General features: G+C 37.9%; 1 protein-coding gene across 5 annotated transcripts in view; it reads left to right on the top strand.

Moving 5' to 3' along the window:
- stard13b (StAR-related lipid transfer (START) domain containing 13b) overlaps positions 1-13,683 on the top strand; it is a 58,356-nt gene that overhangs the window by 30,595 nt on the left and 14,078 nt on the right. The window contains exon 1 of one of the 5 annotated variants that reach the window (XM_056756825.1): positions 11,203-11,345. The exons of 3 other annotated variants lie outside the window; for them this stretch is intronic. In XM_056756825.1, the coding sequence (XP_056612803.1) occupies positions 11,333-11,345 (13 nt within the window). In that variant the 5' untranslated portion in view covers positions 11,203-11,332. Of the gene's footprint in view, positions 1-11,202; positions 11,346-12,756; positions 13,213-13,683 lie in introns of those variants that run through there. One more of the 5 variants, XM_056756826.1, reaches the window with a different exon arrangement.

The raw sequence follows: 13,683 nt of genomic DNA, 5'->3' as shown, positions 1-13,683 counted from the left end.
TTGTGGAGTGGGAACGCAGAGCGTGTTGCTTCATGTGGTTTGAAATAGAGAGATCTCTGATGTTTGGAGACTCATGTAGCTGTTTTTAAAACTGTTTTTATTTGTGGCTGTCAGGAAGTTTTGAAACCAAATGGACTTGACACTTTTTTGTCCTGGATGTTTGTTTGTGGATGAGTTTTGGGGGAAATCTGTGGTCCATAATGTTAAGACAATTATCCTGTAGTGCAGAGGTCGGGAACCTTTTTTAACCAATGAGCCATTACACAGTTTGGATTTATAGATTTTTGCAAAAGAGCCATTGCAAAGACGACTATTATATCTATATATTTATATATATATGTAAATAGCATCTTTCAGTGACTTCGATACTTATAACTTGATTTTTATTATCACTTATGGTCCTTATGGGGATCAATTGTTCTTATCCTCCAATAAGATAACATGACAACTCAAAAACAGTGCATACATCTGGGGCTCCAAAAATATTTATATTACTTATAAACAACTTACAGGTTTACTATAGGCCTCCATTTAATTCAACTTCATTAAATCAAACATATTACAATTTTAAAAGGTGCACGTTCCTATAGTTCTGATACTCATGAAATACTGCGTGTTTGTCTTCTGACCAAGGGATGTTCGACTTGAAATGTTGCAGACAGATCGGCGAATGTGTGACATCAGTACTGTGAGAACTAGGGATGGGCCGATAGACGATGACATGTTGGGCTGGCATCATGGTTCCCCTGCATGACGTAATTTTCGTCGTCAGGAGGTTCTGCGGTCATTCGCATATCCCGTATGCACGACAAATGTTGACAGCTGAGTCCACAGTATGACATTCAGCGCATGTGTCGAGCTCGTCCATTCGCGCTTCTCTGCGGTCGAGTATGATTTGGAAGCTCCAATCGCGGACGAAGCATTTTGTTTCATTCGAGTAGTTCTATGTTGTAACAAAAATGTCTAACTTTATTTTTTTCTGTATAACACACAAGATTTCAGGCTTAATGTTGGAGACTGACAGCCTTACAGGGCTCCAGACTAACTTTCTTTACTAGGGGCACTGTAGCCCCTGACTGACATTTTTAGGAACGCAAGCAGAAAATTCAGGGGCACACCTTTGTCCCCAAAATAGCTGTATTAGTCACAAAACCTTTGATAAGAAATAGACTCAGCTCACAGAAATTACAATGTGCAGTTTTATTTTCATGTCAGATGGATATGACATATGGAAACCTTCAGACTTTTTTGTTAATTCTGTCCTTAAATTTCGGAAAAATCTGCAGAATTCTGTGGAACAGTTTTAGATGCGTTTACATTTGTTCAGAAATGTAAATATGTGTAAGTGTGTTAAAATAGTTTAAAATACTACCTGTCTATGTATTCAACTGGAGGTGACAGTGGTTTTGTTCTGCTCATCATTTAAAAATAGGCTGCGATTACAAAGAAGCTTTAAGGGCTAAGTAAAGAGAAGCATCATCACCCAGCCGTGCACGACAGGCAGCTCCAGACTCTCCCCTTCTCACACACATAGACCTACACTCGTGGGCTCTTGATCTATTCGTCTTTTCACATGAGATATAACAACCAGGAAAATAGGCAGGTCGCACAAGCGTGAGTATTTGCAAAAAATTGCTGTTTTAAAAAAGCATTGACAGTGCATGATGGCTGAGGCTGTCAGTCGCAAACATTTTGTCTTTTGTGTTGGAGGATATTGAGGGAAGAATGAAATGCAGTCATATATTTATATACTGTGAAATATTTACCATTCTATAATATATAATGTAAATATAAAATATTTTTGAGTTATAATGCAAATGAATCCTTTAAGGTCCAGTGTACAAAATTTAGCGGCATCTAGCGGTGAGGTTGCAAATTGCAACCAATGGCTCACTCCACCCATACCTTTTGAAACACTATGGTGGCTGACAGGACTAAGATGTCATTTCGCAGTTCTTTGCCTAAGGAGATAACTTGTATACGAAACGTGCTCTGTAGAGCATTTCGTCTGTTAAGGGCTACTGTAGAAACAACATGGTGAATTCAATGTAAGTGGACCCATGGTAAATGTAAATAGAAATAGCTCACTCTAATATTCTAATAAAAACATAACACTTCACTATTTAAGGTCTTTATACACCTCTGAAGACAAAGTTATATAATCTATTCCTGTCAATAGATCCTCCAAAAATTACAAATTGGACTTTTAAATACAATTTTTTTTTCAATTTAACAGATGATATAATAATAATGATTTATAATATATCTTGACATTATGCATATGAGTACTGTATATTTTAAAAAATGCATCATAATTTCTCAATAATGAATTATGTTGTATAGATCTAACATAATATTATGAAAGATTTTTATGGCTTCTTATGTTGGTTATTCACCATTTTTAATGTTTTTTTTTTCATGTGTATATTTTCAGTCATGTTCTCTTTTGGCGACCTCAGGAAGCTGAGCTAGGTTTTCACACTTGGATGAAGATTCAACATAAATCACAATTTTTTTTTTTTTGATGATGTATAAGCCAGCCCTTTGTCTCAGCAAAGTGGTGCTTTTCTTGGTAGTTTGAATTAAAAGCTTCTTAAAATAGTCTATCGACTTTGGTTCATATTGGGTTGTTTGCTCTCGCAGTTAAGTAGATGGACACCAGTCACAAAACCTACACCTCCTATGTGCCTGTGCACCACAACACACAATGTATCCCAGAAACCCCCTCCTGACCACCCATTCATATTTGGACACAAACACAAATATACACATTGACACACTGTCAAAGCATAACATCAGCGAATTATAAAAACTGAATTATCTTCAGAAATGTTTAACAATAAGCGTCCCCTTTGTGTTTCTGAACTTTTTATTCAGAATAGTTTTCAGAAAAGTTTTAAAGGACTGACGATTTGTGGGTATATGTATGCCAGTAAATACGATTTGTGGGAGTTTTTTTGCATTCCCAATAGCAGCTTATTATCACAAAAATCCATCTCATTATGTTTATATATACTGCTGGGATAAAGAACTTAAATCATATTAATCACACTGGCAACATTAAAACCACCTGGTGTTCATATAACATTTACATATCTGGTCTCAATCTACCAAATGAACATGTTTAACTGAACAGAGCTTTACAGTATCTTAAAAAGCGGTTAGACGGATCAGTTACTGAGTCTTGTTTATAATTTCCTGTGGAGGGGTCAGGACTTGGTCAGAAGGGCAGAGTCACACATGACCTCTCCCACACAACACTTACGGACCTCGTTCAATGTTATCAACAGCCTCCATGTATAGATCATTACTGTTGTAAAGCTGTCACCTCCCATCCTGCTGCGACAACAACTCACAGCTTTGAATTACGGGTGACAGACAGTGCTTGGATCTTAAAACTTAAAGGAAGTCTTACAAATATCTCATAATAAGACTGTTTTCCACCCACATTAATTGCTTTAGCTGGGAAGTTTTTTTGGGTCCAAAAGCACAGAGGACATTGAGACAGAGTCCACTAAAGGCATGATGGGAAGGCTATGAGAAGTACAAGGGTTTTATCCTTGTGTGTTAGAAATTTAAGAAGAGGAGAGACTCGAGCCACTTGAGCTGAAAGCATAAGATCACTTCATCTGTTTTTTTCACTGGATGGATGTCCAAATTCACAGAGAGCGCAGTGCTACTTGGGATGGGCGGAGGCTGGCGTGCTTAAGTGGCATTTGAAATGGCTTTTTTCCAGGAGCTCTTGAGACTGGGAGCAATGGTGTAGCCATGTGATGCAAACAACTGTGTCTGATGAATTATTCTTAGTAGGTAACTGAACCCCAGTGTATTCCAGAAGCCTCATCTATTGCAGAAGAGGACTAAACTACGTTAGACATTTAAACTGTGACATCATCCAAAAGTAAAAGTTGCCCCCAAAAATCCTCAAGAAAAGAGTGTTGATTTCTAGTCCGCGGACTTAATAAAAAGCTTATGATGTAAACTCCCCCAGGTTTTATTCTTAGAAGTGGATTCGGTCCAGTTTGGAAAGAATGTGGCTGGCTTTCCTCAACATTTAGTCTTCTCGAGAGTCACTCAGATGTGTTGAGATTTAGAGACGTTTATAGACGGAAAACGAGTTGTGTAGTTGGGAGGATGGATAAATGTTTTCAATGACAACCAAAGGCGACTGATAGAATAGAACTTTATTGTAATTCCTTTGACATACATAAACAAGAAACAAATATAGACTATTGTCTGTATCAACATTTAAATTTGTGATATTTTTAATTTCCTTACAGATATATAAACAAGTGGACATGTAAAAAACAACATTAAATATATATATATATATATATATTATATAAATCTATAAATTTAAATGAACGATTTGACTTGGACATAATATTATTGTCTTGTAGCTTATGAATAGCTTGTAAATATGATAAAACCCTTTATTATTAAAGTAAATGCGGCCAGTCTCGTGCATACGTGACAAAACCTATGGTGCTACGAGATGTTAGGATTTATTTTAGAATATATTTTAATAAAAAGCAAAGACATCACTTTTCTAGAACTGATGCGTATGTTTAATTATTTGTGGAACAAAAATGTATCAAAGCTTTACATTGGCTTTATTTACCCCGAGCAGTGAACGTGTACCTGCGCAGACATTCCTGTCTCTCTGTGTCACAGGTGGTGAATCATTGACAGGCTTCAGTAATGCGCGTCAGAGTTTGAATGCAGGGGCCATGAATAATGTGACATATTAACAGACCTGTGGGCCATGATTTTCTCTGCCTTTCTAAATATAACTCGCAAGAAGTCTAATAAATAATGACATGTAAGAATATTTGACTGCCTAGACCCTATTGAAGTAAGTATTTCATGTAGCTTAACAGTTATTTACCTTTTGGAGAAATGCTGCTGACTTGTTCTTTTGTAATATTCTGTGGGAGTGGTTTAAACATTTGATGTATTTAAGCTTAATGACTAGAAGGTATTGATGCATAAGAGGGTTTGCCATCTTTCTTTAAACTTGTTCTTAATCTTAAAGGTTTTTTTTTATTGCATAGTGTTGCAGAATGGTCAGCATTGTTTTTAGCTGTTGAGCACCCCCTGCTGGTGTAAGTTTAAGTAAGAAAGACAAGCAATTTTAGTCTTGAACCAACAAAACGTGTGTCCTTTCCATTCCAAAGGGATCATCCCTATGCCCTACTCCCTTTGCAGAGTAAAGCTCTTGATTTGTAAACTCTGGATGGAACAACACAACTGTATCTCCTAATGTATCTGTTTAGAATTCACTTGGCAAAAAGAGCAATTAATGTCATTTTCTCTTTATTTGGAGCGATTTTTTGTGGGGCGTCCCCTTCCCAAAGGGCCCTTCGGGGGGCAATATAACCGTTTGGAAAGCGCCAATGGACAGGATGATAAAAGGGATTAAAGGGATACTTCACCCAAAAGTGACAATTCTCTCATCATTTACTCACCGTACACCGTGTCTACTCTGGACGGGATGCGGCGCGACAAATCCAGGGTGGACAAAATTTTACATTATAAAGAGTTCTTATGCGCTCTGTTGTCTCTTTGTCGCGTGGAATCCGGTGTAGACACAGTGTTAGATTGTTCCAAACCTGTATAAATTTCATTGTTTTGCTGAACACACAGGAAGACATTTGGAAGAATGTCAGATCTCACCCACCTTTTACTGCCAAAGTAGGGAAAATAAATTTGACAATCTTTATTTGATCCCAACGTAAATAAAGACAAAAAAATGCCATAAATACAATAAATCTTTAAAATGTGCTGTGGGTAAATATACAGTACATTTAAGGACTGTGCTGTTTACCAACAATACAGTTACCAACTATATGTTTTTTTGGTGCACTTAGATGTCTTTTTAACCTTCATAAATACCTTCCTTTACATTTCTGTGTAAAATTACAGCTTCAGCTACACTACAATAAGCGAGTGAGGTTAAGCAGAGACGTGTGCTCGTAATTGCTACACCAAACATCCTACAGCTGTGATACAGCGACATGAAAAACCAGATTGCGTGTTTGGGAGTGTTTATATCACAGAGAGGTGTTCCTAAACGCTCATTCACAATTAGCATAATCCCCGCCTATTAATTACAGCTATGCAAATTAAGTATATCGGAATGCTGGAATCCTCTAGACTTCATTCTCTAGTTTGGCTAAGTTATGTTGCATAAGATAATAATAGGATATGCTTACCAATAAATGAAACAATTAAACTGTGTCCACCAAAAGTTTTTAGCCAGCTGAAAAAAAACTGGTGCTCTTCTGAAAATGACCAGCCGGTGGCGCTTGGGAACGCTTTGGAGGCACTTCACCTTATTCTGGAGATGCGTTGGTTGCTGTGATTTGAAATATCATCCGTAAAAGTGATCCTATTCGGTGTTAGTATCTTATTTTGAAGGATATTACTGAATATGAGAATTCAGTAATAATATTAACTTCTCCATTGTTGTGTACGGTGGCTGGCCAATGCGGTGTGTAGCCTTTTCTCCACTGTGATTGGACGTCTGTGTAAAATAGGACAGTGACGAGCTCTGCTCTCAAAGTTAAAAATAATAAAAGACAGGGCAAATTAACTTGTGAAATATCATTATGATACATACACAGCGCATCGTAATGCATTGTCATCAGTTTGTCTGAAAAATAGCAGAACGTCACCTGCGGTTTTATGCACCATTTACACGTGGTATGGAGCTTGGGTACATTTCTTTGGGACCAACTAACAGTATGAAAATACAAACATTAATAACTTTAATGAAATCTACATTTATGAACGAGGGGAACCCTAGATTCTGAGCTGTCAAAACATATTATGTTTGGGAAGGTTGCTCTCATCCAATGTCTGGAAGTGTTCATCATGTGTTGGGAAGTGTTTCACATAGACGTCATCAGATTTTTTTTAAGGTGCGTTTGGTTCTGAGATGTAGATTTCCACCGCTCTTTGGTTTAACAGAAGACATGTGTGATGGCGAGTTGTGGTGACCTTTAGGGGCCAAGACCCAAACACCTGCTCTAGGGCACAGGGTTATTGCTTCTCGCACATTTTGCTACAGCCTAAAGAGAAATTCTTGTTCAAACTTTTCTGAGAACAACCACAACAAACATCACATTTTACGCTTCCAGATTTTTGGAACATTTGGAAAATCAAATATTATCCAAATCGCTTTAAGCCTCTTTTGTGGTTCGGGGAGTCATTTGGGTAGGAATGTTTCTACAGAACTGGAGGAGGTTTTGCCGTAAAAGCCCTGGGGAGTTTCATCACAGTTTAAAGCTTGCTTCGCCGGCCACAAAATCGTCAGATATGCGCTATCGATTTACAGACATGCGGTGAAGTTAAGAGCAAGTTGTAGACGTCATGGGATTTTTCGGTGTACGACCCAACCGTAATCCTCTCATATAATTCCTTTTTTTTCAGAGGGAAAAGGTTGTGCATCATATTTTTCACTAAACACGTGTGCGCGACAAATATTTCCAAATATTTACTGCAGAGCTCCTGAAGTGAATGTATTGTTTCAGGCTGTCGTCCTTTTAGCAGATTTTTTTACCATGTAAAACCACATTAATATACGAGAAATCACAATATGAACCCAATGTGACACTGGCGATGCACATTGATGGTTTCCATCTGTTTTGTGTTTAGTTGAATGGGCGAGTGTGTTACCACAGCTGCACCGGTCTTGTTTGATTTCATTTTAGGGTTTCGGGACGAAAACATACACAGTGACTGCTGACCTGCTGATCTTTATCATCGGATCAATAAGCTCTTGGCGTGAGCTTTTGAAGGTGCTGTTTTTTAAGGGAAAAGGTCAGTCACTTGAAATCAGATCTAGTAATGGCTGGATAAACTCTCTTCGGTTTATATGTAGAAGCTGTGCTACGTCAACATGCCAATGGGAGATCGTTTATAAAGTGCCGCTACTTCTGTCTGCACCTTAGAAAGCCAAGATCCCGAAATGTATTTTTTTATGAAACCGGATTTAATGCGTTAAGGTTCTCGTAAGCCCATGACATGGCCAACAGGAAATGAGTTGAGGATTTCATATATTCCCAGAAATGCCCAGCTGACCTAATCTCTGTTGTTTTTGCCCGGAATAAAAGCAGCGGTCATCCCAAATATCATTTAAGAAGAATCGTTTTTTATACTTTATCTGGTGGCCTGCTTTTGTAGCTCCCAGAGATGGTTATTTCCTCTGGCATACAGCCCTGCTGTGATTCTTTACCCCCGAAATCCCCCGTCACTGAATGAGAGACCTGATGTTTTGAGATTAGATAGTGGCACCTTACTTTAATTTAACTCCTGCCTTCCAAAAAGGAAAGTTTTGTCATGAATCACTCATCCTCCGGTTGTTCCAAACCTGTATACATTTCTTGTTCTGTTAAACACAAAGAAAGATATTTGAAAGAATGTTAGCGACCGAGATTTCTGGGGCACCATTGACTACCATTAAAATGGTTGTCAATGGGGCCACAGAACTGTTAGTTTTCGTAAATTCTTAAAAATATCTTTTGTGTTTAACAGAATAAAAATACAATATTTATTTATGTGTTAGTCAATGGTGCCCCAGAAATCCTTTGGTGAATTTTTTTGTTTTTCTACACGCTTGTATACACATAAAACACATATACATGTTGGGTAAAAACTACAGTGTTATTGTAATGCGTAATCACTTCCTTGACGTCTATACCCCCGCTGACGTAGGCAGATTGGTGTTTCACCAAAACCCAGTGTCCCTAAAAACTAATAGCCATACATGGAAATCAATCACGTTCAGCTCGACCGCAGACGTTTTTAGACATTTGCAGCCCTTTAAACTACGCATTGTGTGGTCGTAATGCAACTCCAATGTGAACAATGGGCAGATGGTAATCTGAGTTGGATTTATGTCTGTTTTGGTGTGACACACCGCATTACTGTCTGAGCCAGATGGAGAATATACACATATTTTAAACTTGTCTCACTGTGACGTCCCCTAACTGACGCTGGGCCTTTGCCCTTTCATGAGCCATTATACCACAGGTAAACATTTACATCTGTCTGAAGGACATCGCGTTTAGATCAGGATGTGGGATAAAAGCTTTTGTGAATTTAATGGAGACTTGAAGCTAAAAATATGTACATGGCATATGTACATAGCCTAAAATAGCATAGAAATATATACATAGATGCATAATTAGCAACTGTTTCTATGGGCCGCTGTGCGCAAGTCTGATCATCCCAAATGGTCTTTCTACCAGGTGTAAATGCCAACAGCATGTGTGCCAACCTTCAGACCAGGGGTTTTTCCATGGTCAGATCAGATAGTAGACAATGACACATTCAGTGCAGCGGTTTCCACAGACAACAGACTGACCTTCACGTTTGACTGTCATTTGTACAATACGCTTGTCTGTTTCCTCTTACAGGAACACGGCAGAATCAACAGTAGAAAATAAAGAAGCCGTTACAAGAGGTGTCAGTCAAACCTGCTCACCCTCAGGGGCGATTGACTCAGCCAGGGGTGTTGTTGAGCTGCGAATGATCTCCAGGTGTTTTCCATCAACAACATTACGGTTTACAGTAATAGATTGTCAGCTTGTATCGCTGCTGTTTTGAGCGTCATAACACAGCCCTGTCTGGCTGATTCATAGTGCAGGACCCAGTTTTTGTGGGGGGGGGGCTTGATGACGAGTGCCATGGGTTTTTTTCTCTGAACTTTTGTCCTTGGTCTTTAGTTATAGTTGTAGAAATGGATTGAAATAAGCAAATAATGTGAAGTTTTGTATTTAAACATGCATGATAGAGAGCTATGCATGTACTACACATTTATTGTGTGTGACGCCTAACTATAATATTTGTCATTTTTAAAAGATTTGGATCAGAAGGCATAAACTTAAATTTTCCAAATGAGCTTAAAGGGTTGTGCCAACATTCATTTCTTTCCTTACCTAACTTACGTTTTATTTAAAAACTATTGTTTTCATTTATGTCTTTGTCTTAACAATGTAAAAATAACAGCCAACAAGAGCCCAGAATACCCTTTAGCACTAAATAAAACGCATCCAGAGGTGAGATTTCAAGAAGCTAAAATGGCAGATTAATTTTACATTTTTTTTATTTATTGGCAAGTCTGACTACACACAGTACAATAGGCTAAAATATGTATGATATATTATTTATTTGGATTTTATTCATTTAAATCAATTATTTTATTTGTTTATTTTTTCACATTTGTCTGTTTATTATAATAAGTAATAAAAAATTTACATAATACTAAATAATATAATTATATAAATTATACCAAATAATAAAGCACAAACATTTCTGGTAATGTGTAAATAAATATTTTTTTAAATTAAATACATTTAATACGATTTTTGAATTGGCCATAAAGCATTTAAGTGAAAACTAGTTCTTGTATTACCTCTTATTCAGACAACAAAGATATCCTTTAAAATTTTGAGGAATGTTGCTTGGCATTTTGTTGGCAATGGCCTTTTGTATTCTATCTTAATTGTTTGGTCCCAATTGCAGAGGCTACAGCCTACATGGGTCTTTACATCAGGCTTTGGGTCACATTGCTGATGTATTTTCTGGTCGGTGGGCAGCGAGCGCTCAGCTGACAGCAGTCTGCATGTGCCACAATACATGCCATACTTTATCTTCCCCAATAAATCACTGTCAATTGTTGTCCGCTCGTAATGTCATATTTTCCCTAGCCTACATCTTTCCATCATCTGGTGGGGCGTTGCAGGAATTCGGTTCATTTCGGTTTTCCCGTTCCATTATCACTCCCTTTTCCCAAAAAGATTTTTGTACTGGATGGAAGCAGGCGAAGATCTTAGCAGCAACAAAGTAGTTACCCTAACTATAAAACTTGAGACGGAGGGGGTCGGAAAACAGTGAGTTTTGGAAACAGATCGGGGCGCTCGATTACATCATAAATTGCAAAAGGAAAGAAAGTCCCATGTTGCCAGTGTTCTGCCACTCGGAGGGTGACAGTGCCAAGAATTAGGGAGGGAGAGAGTTGTAATGGTTTAAGTTGAAGAGTGAAGAAAGCTGAAGAAATGAAGGGGGCTTATTATGAAAGGGGGCTTGGACTTGAGAACCAATGAGAGGAGAGACACTGGGGTGTGGGAGTAAATCAAAGATCGAGAGGGTGAAAAAATGAAGGGGAGGGAAAATAGGAAGCGGGGACGATAGACAAAAGCAGAGAAAGAGGGAGACAGAAGAGAAGAGAGATCTCATCGAGTTAAGAGCTCTTCCGTTGAGAGGGATAATATGTTTGGGGAAGTAAAGATTCTTGTTTAAACATTCCTGGAGGGGTCTCTTCACAATGAAAGTCTCTCGTAAGTAAATCTAACTTTTATCACATTTAATCTGCCTGTTTTTTACTCCGATTTATGGTAAGAGAGATGAATGTCACGGCGTTTTCATTCAGTACACTTGAAGTACCGTTGCATACCTTTGTAAACATGTAAGGTTTGGATCATCTTCAAAATCCACAAGTTCTGTAAAAGCTAAACACTGTGACAAATGTCTTGAAGCCGGTCAAGTCATTAGCCAGACGTGTGAGAACTCGCCTAAGTGCCAGCATGTGCCATGACTCTCCGTAAAGAAAATGTATGTAGTCTTTAAAAAAACAGAAGTGAAGTAAGGCGTCTGTCATTGTGCTGGCAGGCTTCCAGTCACATATTTCGTGGCATTCTGCTGTTGGCATTGTAATGCGTTATATTACACCACACTGTGTTTCTAAGGGATTGTTGTGCCGGTCATTGTACACCGCACGCAGGTTGGGAATCGCATTGATGGGAGCGCTTAAACTCATTTAGTGAGAGTTCCCCGGCTGGCGCCAGTCCAGTACCTGAGCTCTCCCTGTCCTTCATGTGAACCAGGTGAATCTGTTTTCTGTCACAACGGACACACACGATGTCCACCACATATTGTGACCGTACAACAGGGGTAGTGATGTTGTGTTAGAAAAATTCTTTTTCGCGTTTAAAATCGAAGTGAATATTGTATAAAATTAATCATTATTAAACTGTTTTACATGTACATTTAGTATTTAAGATGCTATGTGTAACTTTATCGCCATCTATGTTTGAAGTATAAAACTGCAAGTAACTTGCGGAATTGTTTTCTTGTGTCTATGACAATTGATGTCAAACTGACTTCATAGAGATTGTTTTCAACATTGATTTTTGTTGATTTTTTATCCAAAAAAACGATTTCCTTTGGAATTCACTACATGTCTACAATTGTGTGTACTATACATTTGTAGTTACTTTTTTGTAACTATGCAATTATTTTAGTAAATATTATAGTAAATACACGTAACATATGTTACAAGTGCTCTATAAAATAAAGTGAAACCGAAAATTAGATTGCTTGGAAAAGAAGAATATATTAAAATATTAAGCTATTAAGGAACCTGAACAACAAGCAGAAATAAAAAAATATTCTGTGCCTAATTTATTTTCTAACAAAGGTTTTGTATCAAAGGTATTGATATATTTATTTTATCAAACCTTATTTTATCAAACCTGAGGAACTAACAAATAAAGCCATACAATCAAAGTTTTGTCAAATATTGTGAGCTCTAGGACATTTGCTGTGTCAATATTTACAAAGATAAAGGTCCAGCATAAGTCAGAAATCATTACTTCTTTCATTCTTTCCGATTTAGTATCTTCTGTTTGCTTAAGCCCTCTTATCTGTGGTACTGGGTTGCTATAGGCTAAGTAACAGGCTTTCGTGACACGGAGTTATAGAACAACAGTTTCTCACGTCTGCTGACGTCTGTGAAGTATTTTGTCCTACTCAAACTGCTGTATACCGTGCTACAACGAAACGAAGCTTATTGTTGGGTAAAGGAGGCGACACAAAGGACATGTAACTTTAGTGGGGTGGAGACTGCACAGGAATTCTCATCGAGGTTATCAATGAAAAGTAAACCTATGAGGCGGTTGACTCTCTGATGCAGGAGTTTCTCTCTGCATGCTCTGGGGTCGGGCGTGTGGACGGCCCACCCACTGGAGACCCTTTGGGCGTCACAGCGATTGTCAAGTGGGCCTTGTTGTAACTTTAGTTTTATTTGAAGATGTGTTGTATTACATTGGATGTTTATGAGGGCGAGGTGCTCTTGTTTAAGAAAATAACAGCAGAGAGTCAGTTTGCTGAGGGTGACCCAAAGGATGCTCCTGTTTTATTGAATGGGTAAGATTTGATGTTGATTTTGTTTAGGATTCCGGAATGCTAAATGAATTTTTTTAGGGATGTTACGTTGAAGAAAGACTGACAGATTACTTTGTGCCTAAACTACATTTTTGCGATGACCAAATTCTACATGCATTCATTTACGTTTACATAACAACCTTCATGTTTTTACTCACAACTGTTACCTTTGGCTTGCATGTTGGAATTTTAAGGAACTATTCCTTTTATGGCTATTTGTAATGTTGTTTTACACAATAAAAGCTCCAAACTATTTTAATCTAATTGAATGTTACTTAATAACTTCTCAGTAATGAGATGGTGTTGATATACGTAGCTGGCACACATGCTGCTGTCTTTTCCAGATCTGTCGACAATGAACTTGAGTAACTGGATAGCAGCTTGAAATGCGACGCATACTTGAGCAATGGAAAGCATGCGCCAACGTCCTTTTTGTTGTTTTGTAAATATCGG

Source organism: Triplophysa dalaica, chromosome 9, assembly GCF_015846415.1.
Source record: "Triplophysa dalaica isolate WHDGS20190420 chromosome 9, ASM1584641v1, whole genome shotgun sequence".
NCBI classification, from domain to species: Eukaryota; Metazoa; Chordata; class Actinopteri; order Cypriniformes; family Nemacheilidae; genus Triplophysa; species Triplophysa dalaica.
Note: the sequence above shows the minus strand (reverse complement) of the source record. Positions and strands in the feature narration are given on the sequence as shown.